Source organism: Ranitomeya imitator, chromosome 4, assembly GCF_032444005.1.
Source record: "Ranitomeya imitator isolate aRanImi1 chromosome 4, aRanImi1.pri, whole genome shotgun sequence".
Taxonomy (NCBI): domain Eukaryota; kingdom Metazoa; phylum Chordata; class Amphibia; order Anura; family Dendrobatidae; genus Ranitomeya; species Ranitomeya imitator.
Window position 1 is genome coordinate 494,987,067 of NC_091285.1, and position 20,187 is coordinate 495,007,253.

The 20,187-nt window shown below is 45.1% G+C and overlaps 1 protein-coding gene across 2 annotated transcripts in view; it reads left to right on the forward strand.

The window, feature by feature from the left end:
* AP4E1 (adaptor related protein complex 4 subunit epsilon 1) overlaps window positions 1–19,933 on the forward strand; it is a 112,247-nt gene extending 92,314 nt beyond the window's left edge. Inside the window, exons 16-21 of one of the 2 annotated variants that reach the window (XM_069765998.1) lie at window positions 150–285; window positions 8,134–8,389; window positions 9,457–9,918; window positions 10,102–10,292; window positions 11,876–12,033; window positions 18,960–19,933. In XM_069765998.1, coding sequence (XP_069622099.1) covers window positions 150–285; window positions 8,134–8,389; window positions 9,457–9,918; window positions 10,102–10,292; window positions 11,876–12,033; window positions 18,960–19,111 — 1,355 coding nt within the window. In that variant the 3' untranslated portion in view covers window positions 19,112–19,933. The remainder of the gene's footprint in view (window positions 1–149; window positions 286–8,133; window positions 8,390–9,456; window positions 9,919–10,101; window positions 10,293–11,875; window positions 12,034–18,959) is intronic. The other variant, XM_069765999.1, reaches the window with a different exon arrangement.
* The last annotated feature ends 254 nt before the right edge of the window (window positions 19,934–20,187 follow it).

A 20,187-nucleotide genomic window follows, 5' to 3' on the forward strand; every position in this document is an offset into this window, starting at 1 on the left:
ATATTCCTTTAGGTGGAAGGCATTGTGCCAAGTTACATTTGGTGTGAATTAATTAGACTTGTCTCTGTATTAGTTCAGTAGTTTAGCTTTACTAGGAATAAGGAATTTGTATGTTTTTATTGTTGGTTATAAAGTTTCTCTTTTCTCAGTCTTAAACCTAGAACCCTATGGACTCTGCTTTTCCCCCAGTCTACCTTCAATTAGTCTGGTTGATGGACATTCACCTTCTGCTGTTTCTGTTTTATCTGAAGTCTCTGGAAACAGTGGCGAGACTGGACTAAAAGAGTAAGTTCATTTAGTTCATTAAGATTGTTCAGTCAGTAGGATATTGGTGTGGGGAATTATAAAATGTTAAAGGGAATCGGTCAGCAGGTTTTGGCTACCTCTTCTGAAGTAGGCAAAGAGACCCTGAATCCAATGATGTATTACTTAGTTTACTCGTTGCAGCCTTTCTGATGTAATTCAGAGTTTTTCGAATTTGCAGTTCAGCAGAGCTGAGAAAGCCAAACTCATCCACACTAGGCTCTCTATTTACATTGTTTATAGACAGTGAACTGATTATCACAGGAGGGGGCGGAGTCAGACTAGCATGCACAAGCTGCAGTAGACAATGATATTCACCAGGTGATAAAACCTTCAGTATAAGTTAACAGCACGCAGCCTGACATGTGACACACTCATGCTTCTTTCAGTTTACATAGCAATAACCTGCTAACAAAGTCCCTTTAAGAAGATTATCCGCTTTAGACCACACTCATCTATATGTTGTAATAGGGTGCAGGGATGTAATAGAGGGAATCCCCCAATTCCTACTCGCACCTGACCTCCCCACCGTCGGTAGCACCAGGGCTGTGGCGCTGGTAAGCTAATCCTTCGACTACTGAATTTCCCTGACTCTCCAACTCCATAACTCCGACTTGGGACTATTACGCACTGGTCACTACTGAGTATGTACATAAAGTGCAGCACAAATTCATCTCAACTAAAAGCGGAGATCCTTTGATCACGAACAGAACAGACATTTATAGGATGTTTCATATTTTTACCAAATTCTTCTGAAATTATTTTACAACACATCCTGCATTGTACTGCTGTACCCAATTTATTATATACACTGTTCAAAAAAATAATGGGAACACTAAAATCCCACATCCCAGATATCACTGAATAAAATATTTCAGTTGTAAATTTTTATTCACTACATAGTGGAAAGCGTTGAGAACAATAAAATATAAAAATTATCAATGTAAAGCAAGATTAATATCTCATGGAGGCCTGGATTTGGAACGATACTCAAAATCAAAGTGGAAAATCAAATTACAGGCTGATCCAACTTCAGTGGAAATGCCTCAAAACAAGAAAATGATGCTCAGTAGTGTGTGTGTGGCCTCCACGTGCCTGTATGACCTCCCCTACAATGCTTGGGGATGCTCCTGATGAGGCGGCGGATGGTCCTGATGGATCTCCTCCCAGACCTGGACTAAAGCATCTGCCAACTCCTGGACAGTCTGTGGTGCAACATGACATTGGTGGATGGTGCGAGACATGATGTCCCAGATGTGTTCAATCGAATTCAGGTCTGGAGAACGGGCGGGCCAGTCCATAGCTTCCATGCCTTCATCTTGCAGGAACTGCTGACACACTCCAGCCACATGAGGTCTGGCATTGTTCTGCATTATGAGGAACCCAGGGCCAACCGCATCAGCATATGATCTCACAAGGGGTCTGAGGATCTCATCTTGGTACCTAATGGCAGTCAGGCTACCTCTGGTGAGCACATGGAGAGCTATGCGGCCCTCCAAAGAAATGCCACCCCACACCATTACTGACACACTGCCAAACCGGTCATGCTGAAGGATGTGGCAGGCAGCAGATTGCTCTCCACGGCGTCTCCAGACTCTGTCACATGTGCTCAGTATGAACCTGCTTTCATCTGTGAAGAGCACAGGGCGCCAGTGGCGAATTTGCCAATCCTGGTGTTCTGTGGCAAATGCCAAGCTTCCTACACGGCTTTGGGCTGTGAACACAACCCCCATCTGTGGACGTCGGGCACTCAGACCATCCTCATGGAGTCGGTTTCTAACCGTTTGTGCAGACACATGCACAATTGTGGCCTGCTGGAGGTCATTTTGCAGGGCTCTGGCAGTGCTCATGTTCCTCCTTGCACAGAGGCTGAGGTAGCAGTCCTGCTGCGGGGTTGTTGCTCTCCTACGGCCCCCCTCCACGTCTCCTGGCATACTGGCCTGTCTCCTGGTATTGCCTCCAGCCTCTGGACACTACGCTGACAGACACAGCAAACCTTGCCACAGCTCGCATTGATGTGCTATCCTGGATGAGCTGCACTACCTGAGCCACTTGTGTGGGTTGTAGAGTCCGTCTCATGCTACCACGAGTGTGAAAGCACAACCAACATTCAAAAGTGACCAAAACATCAGCCTGAAAGCATTGATACTGAGATGTGGTCTGTGGTCCCCACCTGCAGAACCACTCCTTTATAGAGTGTCTCGATAATTGCCAATAATTTCCACCTGTTGTCTATTCCGTTTGCACAACAGCATGTGAAATTGATTGTCCACTTAGGAAGCAACACTGACAGTTTAATTTCACAGAAGTTTGATTTACTTGGAGTTACCGTATATTCTGTTTAAGTGTTCCCTTTATTTTTTTGAGCAGTGTATTTTAGGAGTTGGTCCATTTTATACATACTTTGTCTCCACCAAAATAGACATCGACTCCATGACTCTGACTCCACAGCCCTGGGTAGCTCATTGCAACTATACTATAACACATATTAAAAATTGATTTAAATGATAGTTACCTTTTTGAAATATTCTTTAAATCTTGGATCAGTTTCATTGGGCATATACTGTACATCAGGCATGTCAAACACGCGTCCCGAGGGCCGCATGTGGCCCTTCACAGGCATATCTGCGGCCCTCACAAAAGTCTCAAATTTTGTCTCTAAACACAAAGTTTGAGACTTTTGTGCGGGCCGCAGATGCTCAAAACTTCACGATCAGCACTTCCGGCTCTTCATTCATTGGCCCATATCCCTGCATATGACCTAGTACTAGGTCAACTCCGTCCGCCTCTACTCACCCTTCAGCCTACATCTGGCTGACATTAACATGCTAGTAATAACATGCTAGTAACCCGATGTTTACCCTGGTTACCCGGGGACTTCGGCATCGTTGGTCGCTGGAGAGAGCGGTCTGTGTGACAGCTCCCCAGCGACCACACAACGACTTGCCAACGATCACGGCCAGGTCGTATCGCTGGTCGTGATCGTTGGTAAATCGTTTAGTGTAACGGTACCCTTACATATTACTACTTCATATCTTGTTTTCATGACTGCTGTTAAAATACGTGTGTGACATTAGCTGCTGTGTGCGGCCCTCGCAACAACCTCTTGTTACTCATGTGGCCCTCTGGGTACCCTGAGTTTGACATGCCTGCTGTACATGATTTGACGGTATTTAAATAATGCAATATATAATTGTGGTATTCCACAAGATCAACGGTTATGCAAACCAGACAAAGAGGATCTATCTCTGACTTCATGGGGATATCATGGGTGTATGCTGCCGCCACAAGAGGGCTAACTCTTAGAATTATAACCTAAAAGAAAAAAAATTGTCGTCTCCTCCTCCGTAGACTACTGCCCGCCTACTGGTAACCAATATATTTGGTTAGTAAGAAAAACAGTAGGATAAGTAGAATTGTTTTTTTAAACTAATATGCACATACACACCCAACAAGGTTGACATGAACAAAAGGGGGGTGTTGCTTCCCCCAATGAAGACTACGAGAAAAAGATTTTACTGTAAGTCGAAAAAACCTCTTTTCTCGGGCACCTCAGTGGAGGACACAGGTACCATAGGAGGATGTCCCAAAGCAGACCCTAGTGCAGAAAAGTGTATAAATGCATGAGGCAAACATTTCAGGAGGTAACCCGAGCGTCTGCTGCTTGCAGCACTTTTCTGCCCTGACTCGCGTCCACGGAGGTGAAAGTGTGAACCTTGTAGAGATTTGAGAAAGTGTAAAAGGAGGACCAAGGAGCAGCCTTACAAAAGTTGCAAGGTTGATGACTGATGGCAGACAGTGAAGGAAGCCCCCATTGCCCAAGCGGAATGAGTCTGCCCCTACCGCCCACCGCTTTGTTCTTGGCTTTATAAGCTCCCAGAATGGCAGAACGAATTAAGCAGGCATTGGTCGGCTTAGGCTGGTTTCACATTTGCGGTTGTGTCTGCAGTGTTTCGGACGCATACATCCGCATGCGTCTTGATTTCCTATCTTTAACATTGTAGACGCAGGTGCATGTGTTTGCATGCATTCGCCCGCGTTTGCTTATGCATGCGTATTTTCGCGGTGTGTGGCTGGGCGCGGCTGACGCACCATGTTAGAATTTTTTTGGTGTCAAATTTCCACCGCGATATGCATGCAGATGCTTGCGGAAGGAATGCGTCAAAACAACGCATTACAGTCTATGGGAACGCTTGCATTTGCACAAGGGTCTGTATACAGAAATCCCATGAGCTATGCCCATTGGGCGTGGCTTGTCAATGAAATTCTGCTTGAAAATTTTTTTCATAACAAACTCATGCGCATAAACAACGCAAACACATGCAAAAATGCGTGCAAACGTTGCGTTATTTTATCTGTCATGCGTAAGTTGATGCGGATAAAAAACGCAGCGTTCTCATGTGTTTTGCCATGCGTTTGCGGTTGCGTACGAAACGCTGCGGACTCGACCGCAAATGTGAACCTAGCTTTAGAGGCAGAAAAAACCTCGGCAAGGTTCTTCTGGAATGGCAGAGAATCTCAACATCTGAGGACAGATTGTACCAATGGGAAAGCAGAGCCAGTTGCAGAGGTCTACGGCGGCACTGAGCAAATCACTCGGATGGCCTCCACCATCTTGCCTAGAACGCTTGTGCAGAAGCTTAGAGAAACCGATTGACAGTTCAGGGATTGGATGCCTATTTACAGAATAGACAAGACTGTCAACTATGTCTCTGTTTTGTAGCCTAATATGAAATCAGGTCTGAATCCGAGTAATCATCTGAAACCTGAGGTGACTGACTGCGTCTCTATTGAGGAAGAGCGTGATGGGGAGTGTGATTTTGGAGTCGTGGAGCAAGTCGGAGACCGCGATGAAATACTTACTCTAGGCTGCTTTGACCGCTGATGTGATCTGCCATGCTGGTGCGGAGTGGCTGGTGGCTCTGACTCCGCTGTTGGCAATGGTTGAGGCACCCAGTGCGGTGGTAGTTGCTCTATGATTGTGACCAGGGTCTGGGCACATCCTTGTTGCAGGCTGCAGTGGGGCTCCTGCACTGGAGGCACCGCAAGTTGAGTCAACTGGTATTTTTGCTTACAGGACACACAAGCCTAGTACACGACCGGTGAGAGCTGGGTGGATTGGCGTGTGATTTTTTTTTTTTTTTTTTTCTTCTATGGTGTCTGACATAGGTAAAAGAAGAGAAGAAGAGTATGTACAGATAAGGGTTTATGGGTCCCAGGAGGGAGGTAGCCTTGCTTGGGGCCCTTTGTGTAGGATCTCAGGAAAGACAGCCTAAGGGTATGTGCACACGTAGGAAGGGTCCCTGCGGGTTCTCCCTCAGCGGATTTGATAAATCTGCAGGGCAAATCCGCTGCGGTTTTCCCTGCAGATTTATCATTGTTTATCTTGCGGTTTTTCCACTGCGGGTTTTACTCCTGCACTTGTTTTACTATTGATGCTGCATATGCAGCATCAATAGTAATGTTAAAAATAATTAAAAAAAATGGTTATACTCACCCTCTGACGTCCCGATCTCTTCGGCGCTGCACGTGGCGGTCCGGTTCCAAAGATGCTAAGCGAGAAGGACCTTCGTGACGTCACGGTCATGTGACCGCGACGTCACCACAGGCCCTGCTCGCACAGCAACCCAGACCGGACGGCCGCGTGCAGCGCTGAGAGGTGAGTATATCATTATTTTTTATTTTAATTCTTTTTTTTTTTTTTACACAAATATGGTTCCCAGGGTCTGGAGGAGAGTCTCCTCTCCTCCACCCCGGGTAGCAACCGCACATTATCTGCTTACTTCCCGCATGATGGGCATAGCCACATGCGGGAAGTAAGCGGATCAATGCATTTCTATGTGTGCAGAATCGCTGCGATTCTGCACAAAAGAAGTGACATGCTTGTAAACCGCTGCGTTTCTGCGCGGTTTTTCCCGCAGCATGTGCACAGCGGTTTCCCATAGGTTTACATGTTTACTGTAAACGCAATGGAAACTGCTGCGGACCCGCAGCATCAAAATCGCTGCGGTTCCGCGGTAAAAACCACAACGTGTGCACATAGCCTAAGGGTATGTGCGCACTTAGCGGATTTTGCTGCAGATCCACATCAGATTTGACGCTGCGGATTCGCAGCGGTTTTCCATGAGTTTACTGTACCTTGTAAAACCTATGGAAAACAAAATCCGCAGTGCACATACTGCGGAAAAAAATGCTCATTGTTTATTCCGCAGCATGTCAATTCTTTGTGCGGATTCCACAGCGGTTTACACCTGCCCCATAATAGGAATCCGCAGGTGTAAAACCGCAGGTGGAATCCACACAAAAAGCGCATAAAATCCGCTGTAAATCCACAGATAAAACGCAGTGCTTGTTACCTGCGGATTTCTCAAAACAGGTGCGGAAAAATCCGCAGGGGTTCCATCTACTTGTGCACATACCCTAACAGTGCGGGTGTCCTGTTCTGGGGAGCTGAGAAGTGCTGGAGGAGAGGTCATGGTGTCAGGAGCTATTGATTTCCTATGGGAACCAGCTGGAGACTGCTGGCTTGGTTGTGGTTCGCTGAATATTGAAAAAAATGCCGATGCTGGAGGAGGGGGTGGGGATGCTGCAGAGCCGGAGAATCGCCTACGCAAGCAGCTGATTGGCCAATAAAGCAGGGAGCATGGCTCGACTAGGCCGCAACTGAAGCCGAGGACTAAATTTGAGTCCCAGCTCCAGCCCTATACAGTACAATAGTGCTGTCTATGATAGAAGCTGCCTGCTACATTGGAGGTGGAAATGGCCCCTTACCTCTTGGGCTCCTGGGTGACCGCATCGGTTGCACCAATGATATGTCCGCCTCTGCCCCTCTGTTACCCTATCTGAAGAGACGAGAAAAAATAAATATAATTTTGCATAAACTGGTCGGGAGCTCCTTACCAATGTCTGACCCTAAACTGAATAGCTTGGCTGCCAGTGTGTGGGTATGGTCTGCCAAGGAGGAGCTGACATTTTTTTTCCTTAGGTTGTAATTCCTAATGACTGCCTCCTGGTGGCAGCAGTGTATACCCATGGTTTCTGTGTCTCCCAATGAAGTGCCTGAGAAAAGATAAATATATGTAATGTGGGGGTAATGTAAGGTTTCTTGAAGCTGGATGTGATTGTTTTCTTGCATCAAGTACTCCCTCCAAGCTGATTGGGGGTGGGAACCTCTAGATGTAAGAATACCGCTTATAAGGGAGGAGGGCACATGGTCTCAGGTGATTTAGACAAGGAAGCTTTGGCTGTCTTTATACTAGTAATGGGTGGGGGCACTGGGTGCCACTAGTGTGGGAGGAGGGAGCCAGTATGTCACTAATCAGGGGGCTCAGGACCAATTCACAGAGCTGAATGTGGCTCTTAAAGTGAAGCAGGTTGGGGGCCACTGCTGTTGACAATAGTTTATTGTAAGAAATTAATCTTGCTCATAACCTAAATGAAGATGCAGTATTAACTGCAGTTGATTTTTTTTTCTACTTTTACATAAACACAGGGGTTATGGTTGAAGGCAATCACTCTATGTGTGCAGTCAGACGGCCGCATAAGTCTGACCGAGATCGGGAAGCACTGCATGGACTGGCAGGTGCCTCTCCTGGCCCGAGCTTGCAGTTGTCACGAGAGCTGCCAGCCAGTCCGAGCATTGCGACCCGATCTCGGCCCGATTTGTTCGACCGTCTGACTGCTTTCTATTTTCAGATAATGCTTTAATAAAGCAAGGTCAATTCATGCCTGTTTGGGTTCCTCCATAGGCGTTGTCACAGGTTATTGCATTCTTTTTACCGTATTTTAGTTTTGTTTTTGATTTTACAATGTCTGTCTTTTTGTAATTAGGGAAAATCGTTTGAAGATGGAAGGTATTAGGAAAGTTTGGGGAAAAGAAGGCTACTTACTGAAAAAGGAAAGTAAAATGAGCAAATCAGAGCCTGTGTCCCCTCCATTGGAGAGCGGCATATCAATGGGTGAAGATGAAGAGCCGGCTGTTCCTTCCCCAGAACCATCAGTTGAACTCATCTCCACAGAGGCCCGGGAGAAGCAGCAATTAGCTTCCTCGCTATTTGTGGGCCTTGGATCCAATGCGGTCTCATTGGTATGCTCAGTTGTATTGGAAGTAATAACCCCTAATGATAGAGATTGTATCCTGGTATTCTTTTACTTATTGATTTTGCCATGCCGGACTTAATTTTTCATTCAGAGAAATTATGTGCATTTTGTCAATTTCCATTTGTTTCCAGAGAGAAAAAGATACTAGGTACATACTGTATAATTCGGTAGTGTGCTTAAAGGGGTTGTCCACTGCGAAGACAACTCCCTTCTTGATTTGAATGTTTGCCTCCCGGGCTGGTGCCTTTCCAGCAGTGTCCACGCTCGTACCTGTGGCTTATGGGAGGTTATATCACGCCCAGTGTCAGCACTGGCGTCACTGTCCCAGCCTTCAGATGTATAAGTAATCAAGAGAGGGAGTGGCCAGCCGCAACTCTCACTTTCTGGGGTGATAACTTATATGTCTGAAGGCAGGAACAGAGACGCATGTGCTGATTGGCGCAGGGCTCACGTGACACTTCCTTACGGGAGCCCCGGGAATGCGAGTGCTGACATGCACTGCACATGGGTCTTTTTTTTATTTTTTATTATTATTTTAACCCCTCTACAACCGTAGCCATATCCTTACTTCCAGGTCGCCTGGTACTTAACGACCTTGGACGTATGGATACATCATGGAGATTTTGCGCGCACAGAGGCTGTGTGTGTGCACGATCGCTGCGGGGTGTCAGCTGATTCTGACAGCTGACACCCAGCTCTCAATTCCAGGAGTGGTGCCCGTACCGCTTCCGGCACTTTAACCCTTTAAGTGCAGCATTTAGTGAGAGGCAGAGGGAGCGAGCCCCCTCTATCTTTGGATTGGCACCCCCTCGACGTGATTGCGGAGGCCCAATCGTTGCCATGGTGACCAAATGTCGTCATGACAACATCCTGGTCACCAGGCACTAGCAAGTTATTTAGATCATGCTGTGCGCCTGTTTTTATTTTCTTGGGGGGGAGACAGGCGGCTGCTAGAAGGAGCACTGGCTTTGTGAGACACAGATAGGTCATTTTAATGGGTTAATGACTAATGGGTAGATGTGTATAGTTAATGTGACCTTTTTGTATTCACAGATGGGTAAACCAGACCAGACCACACAAAAGTTTAAAAGAAAATCTAAATTTGGCAAGAAAGCGAATGCACAGCTCTTGTACCCCCCGGGGGAGCAGAATCACCTAGCGCAGACATTGCCAAGTGATGTCTCATCAGCGGCTTCCAGGTTGTTACCGGCACAAGGAGATGAAGAAAACTCCGTACAGGGGAAAGTTTCTTCTTTGTTTGCAAACTCTAACCTGGAGACTTACCCATCCAGCCAGGGAGCCAGCACAATTGTCTGTGTGCCATCCTTACCTCCTGAGCTTGCCCAGCACTCACACTCTGCAGTCACTGAGCTGGCACATTGTGGGACTCTGACTGTGTGCTCTAGTAAAGTGTGGAAAGATGACTGCTTGGTCCTAGCATTGTTTATTGTTAATCCCACTAGTTCTGCAATTCGGAATATTAATCTACAAGTGGAAGGCTCCGAGCTTCTTACAGTAAGTCTCCTCAATTACCAACCATTGCTGCTGCCATTGAGGCAGATCAGTGCAAACACATAACGTAAGGCTAGTTGGGAATCCACAGCTGCTGATCTAGACAGTACCATAACCACAAAGACCCCAACATGTTGGACTTTCCTCTTGCTTTGATTGCATTGCTATAATTTATTTGTGTTTTAGGTTTCCCGGAGTCTTTGTTGCCAGCTTTCTCATCTGGAGGAAAATGGAGTGCATCAATGTTGGGGCAGTGTACACCCTACACACCCGTGCAAGAAAGAGTTAATCCATGGCTGTGTCACGTACCTAGCAGAGTCTGAGGTGCCTTCTCGGCTTGAATTTTCATTAGACTTTGTACTTTCTGATTTTATCAGGTAAAATAAATACACCAACTTCTGCTGTTTTCTCTATTTAGTTTTTTTTTAAATAGATCACTAATGTTGGGGAGTAAAGCAAAGCGTTAAAGGTACCTTCACACTCAGCGACGCTGCAGCGATACCGACAACGATGTCGATCGCTGCAGCGTCGCTGTTTGGTCGCTGGAGAGCTGTCACACAGACCGCTCTCCAGCGACCAACAATGCCGGTAACCAGGGTAAACATCGGGTTACTAAGCGCAGGGCCGCGCTTAGTAACCCGATGTTTTCCCTGGTTACCATCGTAAAAGTAAAAAAAACAAACACTACATACTTACCTTCCGCTGTCTGTCCTCCGGCGCTGTGCTTTCCTGCACTGACTGTGAGCACAGCGGCCGGAAAGCAGAGCGGTGACGTCACCGCTGTGCTTTCCGGCTGGCCGGCGCTCACAGTCAGTGCAGAGAAGCACAGCGCCGAGGACAGACAGCGGAAGGTAAGTATGTAGTGTTTGTTTTTTTTACTTTTACGCTGGTAACCAGGGTAAACATCGGGTTACTAAGCGCGGCCCTGCGCTTAGTAACCCGATGTTTACCCTGGTTACCAGTGAAGACATCGCTGAATCAGCGTCACACACGCCGATTCAGCGATGTCTGCAGGGAGTCCAGCGACGAAATAAAGTGCTGGACTTTCTGCAGCGACCAACGACATCACAGCAGGATCCTGATCGCTGCTGCCTGTCAAACTGAACGATATCGCTATCCAGGACGCTGCAACGTCACGGATCGCTAGCGATATCGTTTAGTGTGAAGGTACCTTAAGTGAAAAAAATACCTCATCTTTGGTAAGTCCAATCAAAAGATCTTCTGATTGGATACATGTAAGAAGGAGCACACTGGTGAAGTCTGCCCCCCATTACTAGAGGCCCTATAAAGTGTTATCAATGGCAGTCAGCTTAGTCTTATCAAATGTAGCAGCAGCGGCTGGGCAGTGCCAGAGGGGTTTATCTGGTGGTGTATGGAGATTGCATACTTTGTGGTCCTCATATGTATCTATGGCGTATCTTCTTTTACTGCATTATCTAGATTGCTGCCAGCAACTAGATGTTTAGTCTGCACTGATGATGTTTCCAGCCATCTTAGAGAAATGGGAAGAGAAACTGGCAGTGCCATGTGTGCACGAAGCATATAGAGCACTGTGCTCTTAAAAATAAGAAATGGTATATAGTTACTCCTCTGCCCCGCTAGTCTGTTCTCCTTGTCTTCTGCCATAATTTTCTTTTAGCAGCTGCAGCCATTCACCACAGCTACTGATTGGCTGCAGCGGTCACATGCTGACCACAGCGGAAGAGAAGGAGAGGAGACCAGCGTGGTCATGGCCATCAGGAATCAGAAGGCTATGTTATGCTGTTTATTTATTTATTTTTAACCAAGCTGGGGTGGGGACATGGGTAACACAAAGAGGTGGATGACCCCTTGAATCAGCATTGACTGCTGCCTAAATAAGAATTTTTGGAAGGAAAAATAAACTTACACTCTCTGTCTGTAAAGCACTCTTATGCATTGTGCATGTGGGTGTACTTAGGTTTGCTCTTCTTTTTTTCAGACCTCTTATGATTTCAACAGAAGAGTTTGGTAAAATGTGGCCGGCATTATCTAATGATGTTAAGGGGAGAATCCAGATTTCCAGTCCGCAGCAGCGCCTTTCAGAAACATTGCTTCTTGTTCAGCAAGCACTAAACTTTCATGTTGTGGAGGTTATAGGTAAGTGGTGGGAGCAGCCAGTGCCTTGTATTCCTGCCAGCACTGCTACTTCTGCTTAATGATTGGCTTCTTGTAGACATTAGATGAAAGCTAGAAGATGGCTATTTTAGATCCCTTGTGCTCTTCCGCAACCCTTGCTCAGCAGTCCCAGGTGAAATTGAGGAGTTTGAGAAAAGAAATCCATTTCTGACGTAAAAAGGTGAGGAGGAACCCCCTCCAGCTCACCAAGTCAATTTCATAATAAAGGGACTTTCTGTATGGTTCACACCATAAAAATAAATCGCTCTTAAAGGGGTTATCCGGCCTTGGTGTTGAAGACTGCAGACTCCTGAATCCTCACGTTGCTTGCACTGCACGCTGTAATGATGCGCTGGGAGCAGACGGTCATGTGACGTAAAGTATGCGTTTTGCTTACTTGTAGTCATGTTCGGACTAGACGTGTACAACCTCACTGAAACTTGTACTGAGTGAGTCTGTGCACGTCTAGTTGGCACTTGACCATGTGTATGCATATCATATGCTTGTGGCCACCACCCACCACTCAATGCGCCAGCATGGCAGAATCCTCACTGCGCACCTTGCAGATTCGATTACTGCTAGAATCTCCAATATATATATATATACACACACACAAAAGGCGCCACAAACTACCACGTGCTTGAACGCATATACCACCCGTAGCACACATTTCACCACACATACACCAACCTCGCCACGTAAAAGTCGAAACACAAAAGTCGCTGCTCAAAACTCGCCACACGCAAAACTTGCACACGCGGAAAAATTGCTACATGCACAAAAGTTGCAACACATGCAAAAGTTGCCTCACTCAAAACTTGCACATACTCAAAACGCACCACACATAAAACTCGCCACGCGCAAAACTCGCCATGCGCAAAACTTGCTGCACACAACTTGCTACACTAACCTGTCACATGCAACTCGACACACAAAAAGTTGCTACACGCATGTCGCCACACAACTCATCTCACAAAAGTCGCTACATGCATGTCGCCACATGCAAATCAACATCTCCTCAGTAGAGGATGCTTGGGTCAGGGAAGTTGTATCTTCGGGCTACAAAATAGAGTTAATTTCTGGACCCCGGGATCGTTTCTTCGAATCCCGACCGCCAAAAGACACCGCTCTAATTCCGGGTTTCTTCGCAGCCATCGCTTCTCTCCTCAAAGCCGGGGTGATCGTTCCTGTCCCAGGAAAAGAACAGTTCATAGTTTTCTATTCAAACCTTTTTGTGTTACCGAAAAAAGACGGCAAGGTTCGTCCCATTCTGGATCTCAAATTACTGAATAAGAAAGTTCGTCTGAAGCACTTCAGGATTGAGTCCCTTAGTTCAGTAAATGCTTCCATGGAAGCTCAGGAGTTTCTGTGTTCCATAGACATTCAGGACGCCTACCTTCATGTCCCGATATTTCCGGGACATCACCGATTCCTGCGCTTTGTGGTTCTCCAGGATCATTTTCAGTTCGTCGCCCTGCCATTCGGTCTTGCAACCGCTCCCAGAGTCTTTACGAAGATCATGGCGGCGCTGATAGCCATCTTGAGGGTCATAGGCCTGGTTCTGTTTCCATACCTCGACGACATCTTGATCAAGGCTCCGTCCTTTTCTCACACTCACCAAATTCTGTCGTTCTAGACACCCTAGCCCGCTTCGGGTGGCTAGTCAGCCGGAAGAAGTCCTGCCTTATTCCTTCTCAGCGCATCGTCTTTCTACGCATGCTCTTGGACACTCGTCAGACCAAAGTCTTCCTTCCTGAAGACAAGAGATCCATCCTTTGTAGGGACGTACGCTTGCTCCAGGGCCCTCGGTCTCCCTCCTTCCGATCGGCCATGAAGGTTTTGGGGAGGATGGTAGCAACATTGGAAGAGATTCCCTTCGCCCAATTTCACTCGCGACTTCTTCAGCAAGCCATCCTGTATCAGTGGAACAGGTCTGTCTTCTCCCTGGACCGCCCGATCCAACTCTCTCCCCGGGTCAAACGGTCTCTCAACTGGTGGCTCACGTCTCCTCTCATCTCCAAGGGCAGGTCCTTCCTTCCAGTTCACTGGCAAGTGGTGACGAAATCATCCCTGCCGGTCAGGGAGCCATGGTTCCCATGCTATCAGCTTCAGCAAGGCTAGTTATCAAGAATAGAGGGGTCCCCACTCGGTATTTTATAATTATTTAAATAAATAATTTTAAAAAACTGCGTGGGGTCCCCCTCATTTTTGACAACCAACTTGGTTTAAAGCAGACAGCTGGGGGCTGGTATTCTCAGGCTGGTAGGGGGCCATTGATATAGGCTTCCACAGCCTAAAAATAGCAGCCTGTACCTGTCCAGAAAAGGCACATCTATTAGATGTGCCAATTCTGACGCTTTGCCCGTCTCTTCCCACTTGCCCTGTAGCGGTGGCAAGTGGGGTTCATATTTGTGGGGTTGATGTCAGCTATGCATTGTCAGGTGACATCAAGGCCACGGCTTAGTAATGGAAAGGCATATATAAGACCCCTATCCATTACTAATCCTATAGTTATATAATAAATAAAGACACAGCCAGAATAAAGTCCTTTAATTGAAAGAAACAGACTCCTTTAATAATCTTAATTAAACCATACTTAAGACCTTGCCTAATTCAACTGAAGCCCTCGATCTCCTGTAATAAAACTAAAATAAAAAAACTACAATATAATGACCAACAGCTATGGTTTTTTTATTTTTGGTTTATTACAGGAGATTGAGGGCTTCAGTGGAATCTCATCAAAGTCGTAAGTATGGTTTAATTAAGATTATTAACCCCTTCATGACATTGGGATTATCAGTTTTTCCGTGTTCGTTTTTCACTCCCCTCCTTCCCAGAGCCTTAACTTTTTTACTTTTCTGTCAATATGGCCATCTGAGGGCTTATTTTTTGCGGGACGAGTTGTACTTTTGAACGACATCATTGGTTTTACCATGACGTGTACTAGAAAATGGGAAAAAAAATTCCAAGTGCGGTGAAATTGCAAAAAAAAAGTGCAATCCCATGCGTGTTTTTTGTTTGGCTTTTTTGCTAGGTTCACTAAATGCTAAAACTGACCTGCCATCATGATTCTCCATGTCAGTATGAGTTCATAGACACCAAACATGTCTTTTTTTTTTTTTTATCTCAGTGGTGAAATTTTTTTCTCCAAACTTTGCTAAAAAAAAAAAAAAAATGGCGCCATTTTCCGATACCCATAGCGTCTCCATTTTTCGTGATCTGGGATCGGGTGAAGGCTTATTTTTTGCGTGCCGAGCTGACATTTTTAGGAATACCATTTTGGTGCAGATACGTTCTTTTGATCGCCCGTTATTGCATTTTAATGTAATGTAATTTTGGCGTTTCAAAATTTTTCTCGCTACACCGTTTAGCGATCAGGTTTATCCTTTTTTTTTATTGATAGATCAGTTGATTCTGAACGTGGTGATACCAAATATGTGTATATTTGATTTTATTTTTGTTTTATTTTGAATGGGGCGAAAGGGGGGTGATTTAAACGTTTATATATATATTTTTTTATTTCATATTTTTTTTTAAACCTTTTTTTTTTTTCTTTTTTTTTACTTTTGCCATGCTTCAATAGCCTCCATGGGAGGCTAGAAGCTGGCATAGTCTGATCGGCTCTGCTACCTAGCAGCGATCATCAGATCGCTTCTATGTAGCTTAATTACAGGTTTGCTATGAATGCCGACCACAGGGTGGCGCTCACAGCAAGCCGGCATCAGCAACCATAGAGGTCTCAAGGACCTCTATGGTTACTATCCTGACGCATCGCTGACCCCCGATCATGTGACGGGGGTCGGCGATGCGCGCATTTCCGTCCGGAAGCCGTAGTTAAATGCCGCTGTCAGCATTTGACAGCGGCATTTAATTAGTTAATAGCGGCGGGTGGAACGCGATTCCACTTACCGCTATTTTGCGCACATGTCAGCTGTTCAAAACAGCTGACCTGTCGCATCTTTGATGTGGGCTTGCCGCTGGAGCCCACATCAAAGCAGGGGATCTGACCTCGGACGTACTATCCCGTCCGAGGTCAGAGAGGGGTTAAAGGAGTCAGTGTCATTCTTTCAATTGAAGGGCTTTATTCTTGGTGTCTGTGTTTTCATACAATGTGACTATGGGGTTAGTAATAGTCTTATTGACACCCCTCTCCATTACTAACCTAGTGGCTTGATGTCACTGGATAATACAAAGGTGGCATCAATCCCCCAACTATCACCCCACTTGCAACCGCTACAGGGCAAGTGGGAAGAGCCGGACAAAGCGCCAGAATTTGCGCATCTAATAGATGCGCCTTTTCTGGGCAGCTGCAAGCTGCTATTTTTAGGCTGGGCGGCAATATCCATGGCCCCTTACCAGCCTGAGAATACCAGCCCCCAGCTGCCTGCTTTAGCATGTTTGGTTGGTTTTTTAAAAATGATTTATTTAAATAAATGATACCGTGTGGGGACCCCTCTATTCTTGATAACCAACCTTGCTGACAGCTGGGAGTTGCAGCCCTCAACTGTGAGTCTTGTCTGGCTGGTTATCAAAAATACAGGAGAACCTATGCCATGTTTTTTTTTTTTTTTAATTATTTATTTACAGCGCAGGAGCGATTAATACTCCCATCCGCCGCTCCTGGTCTCTGTTATTAGCGGCAACAGGTTTCGGATGATGGGAGCAGTTGTCCCATCAGCTGATACCAGTGACCAGAGGCAAAAATAGACCTCAGTTTGTTGTAAAAATGTCCTATTAGCCCTTAGAAAATTAAACTTGGGGCTAAAACAACATTTTAGTGGTAAAATAATAATTTATTCATTCTTCGCTGCTCAGTGGTATACAATTCTGTGAGGCACATGTTGTGTCAATATGATCACTGCACCCCTAGAGGAATTCATTGGGGAGGGTAGTTTGTAAAATGAGTTCACATATAGGGGGTTTCTGTTGTTCTGGCACCTCAGGGGCTCTGACAATGTGCATGTGCACCCTCAAACCATTCCATCAAAATCTGAACTCCAATATGGCGCCTCTTCCCTTCTGAGCTTTGCACTGTGCCACAGAAGAAGTATTCCCCCACATACGGGTTATCGGCGTACTCGGGAGAAATTGCACAATAAATTATATGGTGCAATTTCTCTTACCCTTATGAAAATGCTAAAATAATAATTTTGTGAGGAATATGTGATTTTATTATTTTCACAGCTCAACGTTCTGTGAAGCACCTGGGGGTTCAAGGTGCTCACCACACATCTAGATACATTCCCTGAGGGGTGTAGTTTCCAAAATGGGGTCACTTGTGGAGGATTTCCACTGTTTATGCACATCAGGGTCTCTCCAAATGGGACAAGACGTCCGCTAATGATTCAAGGAAATTTTACATTCAAAAAGTCAAATTGTGCTCCTTCTTTTCCAAGCTCTGCCGTGCGCCCAAACAGTGGTTTTCTCCCTCATATAGGGTATCGGCGCACTCAGGAGAAATTGCGCAACAAATTTTGGGGTGAAATTTCTCCTGTTACCTTATGAAAATGCAATATTTTTTGATAAAAACATATTTGTGAGTACATTTTTTTTATTTTTACGGCTCAACTTTATAAACTTCTACGAACCACCTGAGGGTTCAATGTGCTCACCACACATCTAGATCAGTTCCCTGAGAGGTCTAGTTTCTAATATGGTGTCACTTGTGGGGAATTTTCACTGTTTAGGCACATCAGAGGCTCTTCAAACGCGACATGGTGTCCGCCTCCAGCAAATTTTGCATTCAAAAAGTCAAATGATGCTCTTTCCATTTTGAGCTCTGCCGTGCGCTGAAACAGTGGTCTTCCATATGGGGTAGCAACATGCTCAAGAGAAAATACACAAGAAAATTTGGGGTCCATTTTTTCTTGTTACCTTGTCAAAATATAAAAATTTCGATCTGAAGTAATTTTTTTTGGGAAAAAAGTTAAATGTTCATTTTTTTTCCCCCCATATTCCAAAAAATTCCTGTGAAGCACCTGAAAGGTTTATAAACTTATTGAATATGGTTTTGAGCACGTTGAGGGGTTCAGTTTTTAGAATGGTGACACTTTTTATATTTTCTATCCTATAGACCCCTCAAAGTGACTTCAAATGTGAGGTGGTCTCTAAAGAAAAAAAAAAAAAAAAATGGTTTTGTAAATTTTGTTGTAAAAATGAGAAATTTCTGGTCAACTTTTATCCCTTATAACTTCCTAACTAAAAAAATGTTGGTTCCAAAATTGTGCTCATGTAAAATACACATGTGGGAAATGTTGTTTATTAACTATTTTGTGTGACATATTTAAGGGCATGAAAATTTGAAGTTTGAAATTTTCTAAATTTTTGCCAAATTTCCGTTTTTTTTTCCCACAAGTAAACACAAGTCATACCGAATAAATGTTACCACTGTGATGAAGTTATAACCTCATAAAGTTGCAGTGCCCAGAATTGTAAAAATTGGCCTTGTCATGAAAGTGCAAACTACCCTCGGGGGTAAAAGGGTTAATTAATCACGGTCCATTTTCTATTGCTGCAGCTCTATTTCATGGTAAGAGGAGAGTGGAAATGATTAATGATGAGGGAGGGTTTTCGGAGCACGCTCGGGTTGTCTCCGAGTATTTGTGACTGCTCGGAGATTTAGTTTTTGTTGATGCAGCTGCATGATTTATGGCTGCTAGCCAGCCTGAGGACATGTGGGGTTTGCCTGGTTGCTAGGGAATCCCCACATATAATCAAGCTGTCTAACAGTCGCAAATCATGTAGCTGCGGCAAGGAAAACTAAATCTCTGAGCAGTAAAAATTACTCGGAAATCACCCGAGCAACCCTAGCAACGAGTATACTCGCTCATCACTAGAAATGATTCATATTGTGCTGTGTGATGTTTTTTGGCTTCTTATAATCTTGGGGGTCTCTTTGTGTATTTCAGGTGGTGAAGGCATAGTTGCATGCCAGCTTTTGCCCGCTTTACCATCACTGCTGCACTGCCACCTGCAGGAGGGTGCACTGGTGGTATGGATAAGATCGTCGTCTTCTACTCTATCAGATTGTTTACTTCACTTTTGCCAAAATGTATTATAAGGACACCAAGCGTTACCTCCTCTTCTGGATCTGGTGGTTTACATGGTTGTCGAGGAACGACAAGAAGCTGAGGACTATGGAGAGAAACAGATTTATATTGCTTTATTTTATTAGACTTTTTTTTATCTCCAGGTTGTGGCTAATACTTGATCATTTGTCTGGCACTTTGATGATAGGGGTATGATTGATTTTTATTTTTATTCTCTTCACAAGAGAAGTCTGTTATTTCTGTGCTGCACTGCGCCATCATTATGCACCATAGGAGTGTGAGGATACCTCAAAGTATTTCTCTCCTGCTGAGTTACCGGGATCCGGTCCTCTTACTGACTGCAACCTTTGCTGGATGGAATATTAATGTAGGACTCCTCCTTTACAGCAGTGGTCATCCTGTAACAAGTCTCCGCAGACCTGTAGAAAGTGAATGGGTAGTTTTCAGAGGATTCATTGTATTACATTCCCAGCCACCAGTAGGATGAATCTCTTCCTTTATTGTAGATACGATAATACACAGAAGTGAGGATGGTAAGGCTTTGTTCACATTTGCATTCAGCGTCTCCATTAGGTTTGCCTTGCCTTTTACTGTATATCCTTTTTATTTTGGCGCAAACAGCACAGCCTGCAACACTACCCTTGGCACACAACATATAGGAACCTAGTGGGCACTATTAAACTCTTTGGGTTCTGCTGGTGTATACTTGCAGTTAAATCTAGCATGGCTGTCATGGCTTTGTTGTACAGTAAAAAAAAAAAAATCATACTGCTAATGTGAACAGAGGCTGACTCCTGTAACACGCTGGAGATGTTCAAAGAAATCAGCTGATGACTTGCGTCATGTGTTGATTTGTCCTGCAGGGTTCGGTATGCTGCCTTGGCACAGACGATCATGCATAAATCCCATATTTTACACAGTTTGGTGCCCACTTTCCACAATGTAGACAACCCCCTTCTAAAGGAAGATGACTAAAGATTATATTATATAATATAATGTCAATGATTGTAAAGCGATTCCAGCAGAAGGAAATTTGTCCTTTTGGCCTATAAGGGTGCGTCCACTTGCCGATACTGGATGCTTGGCC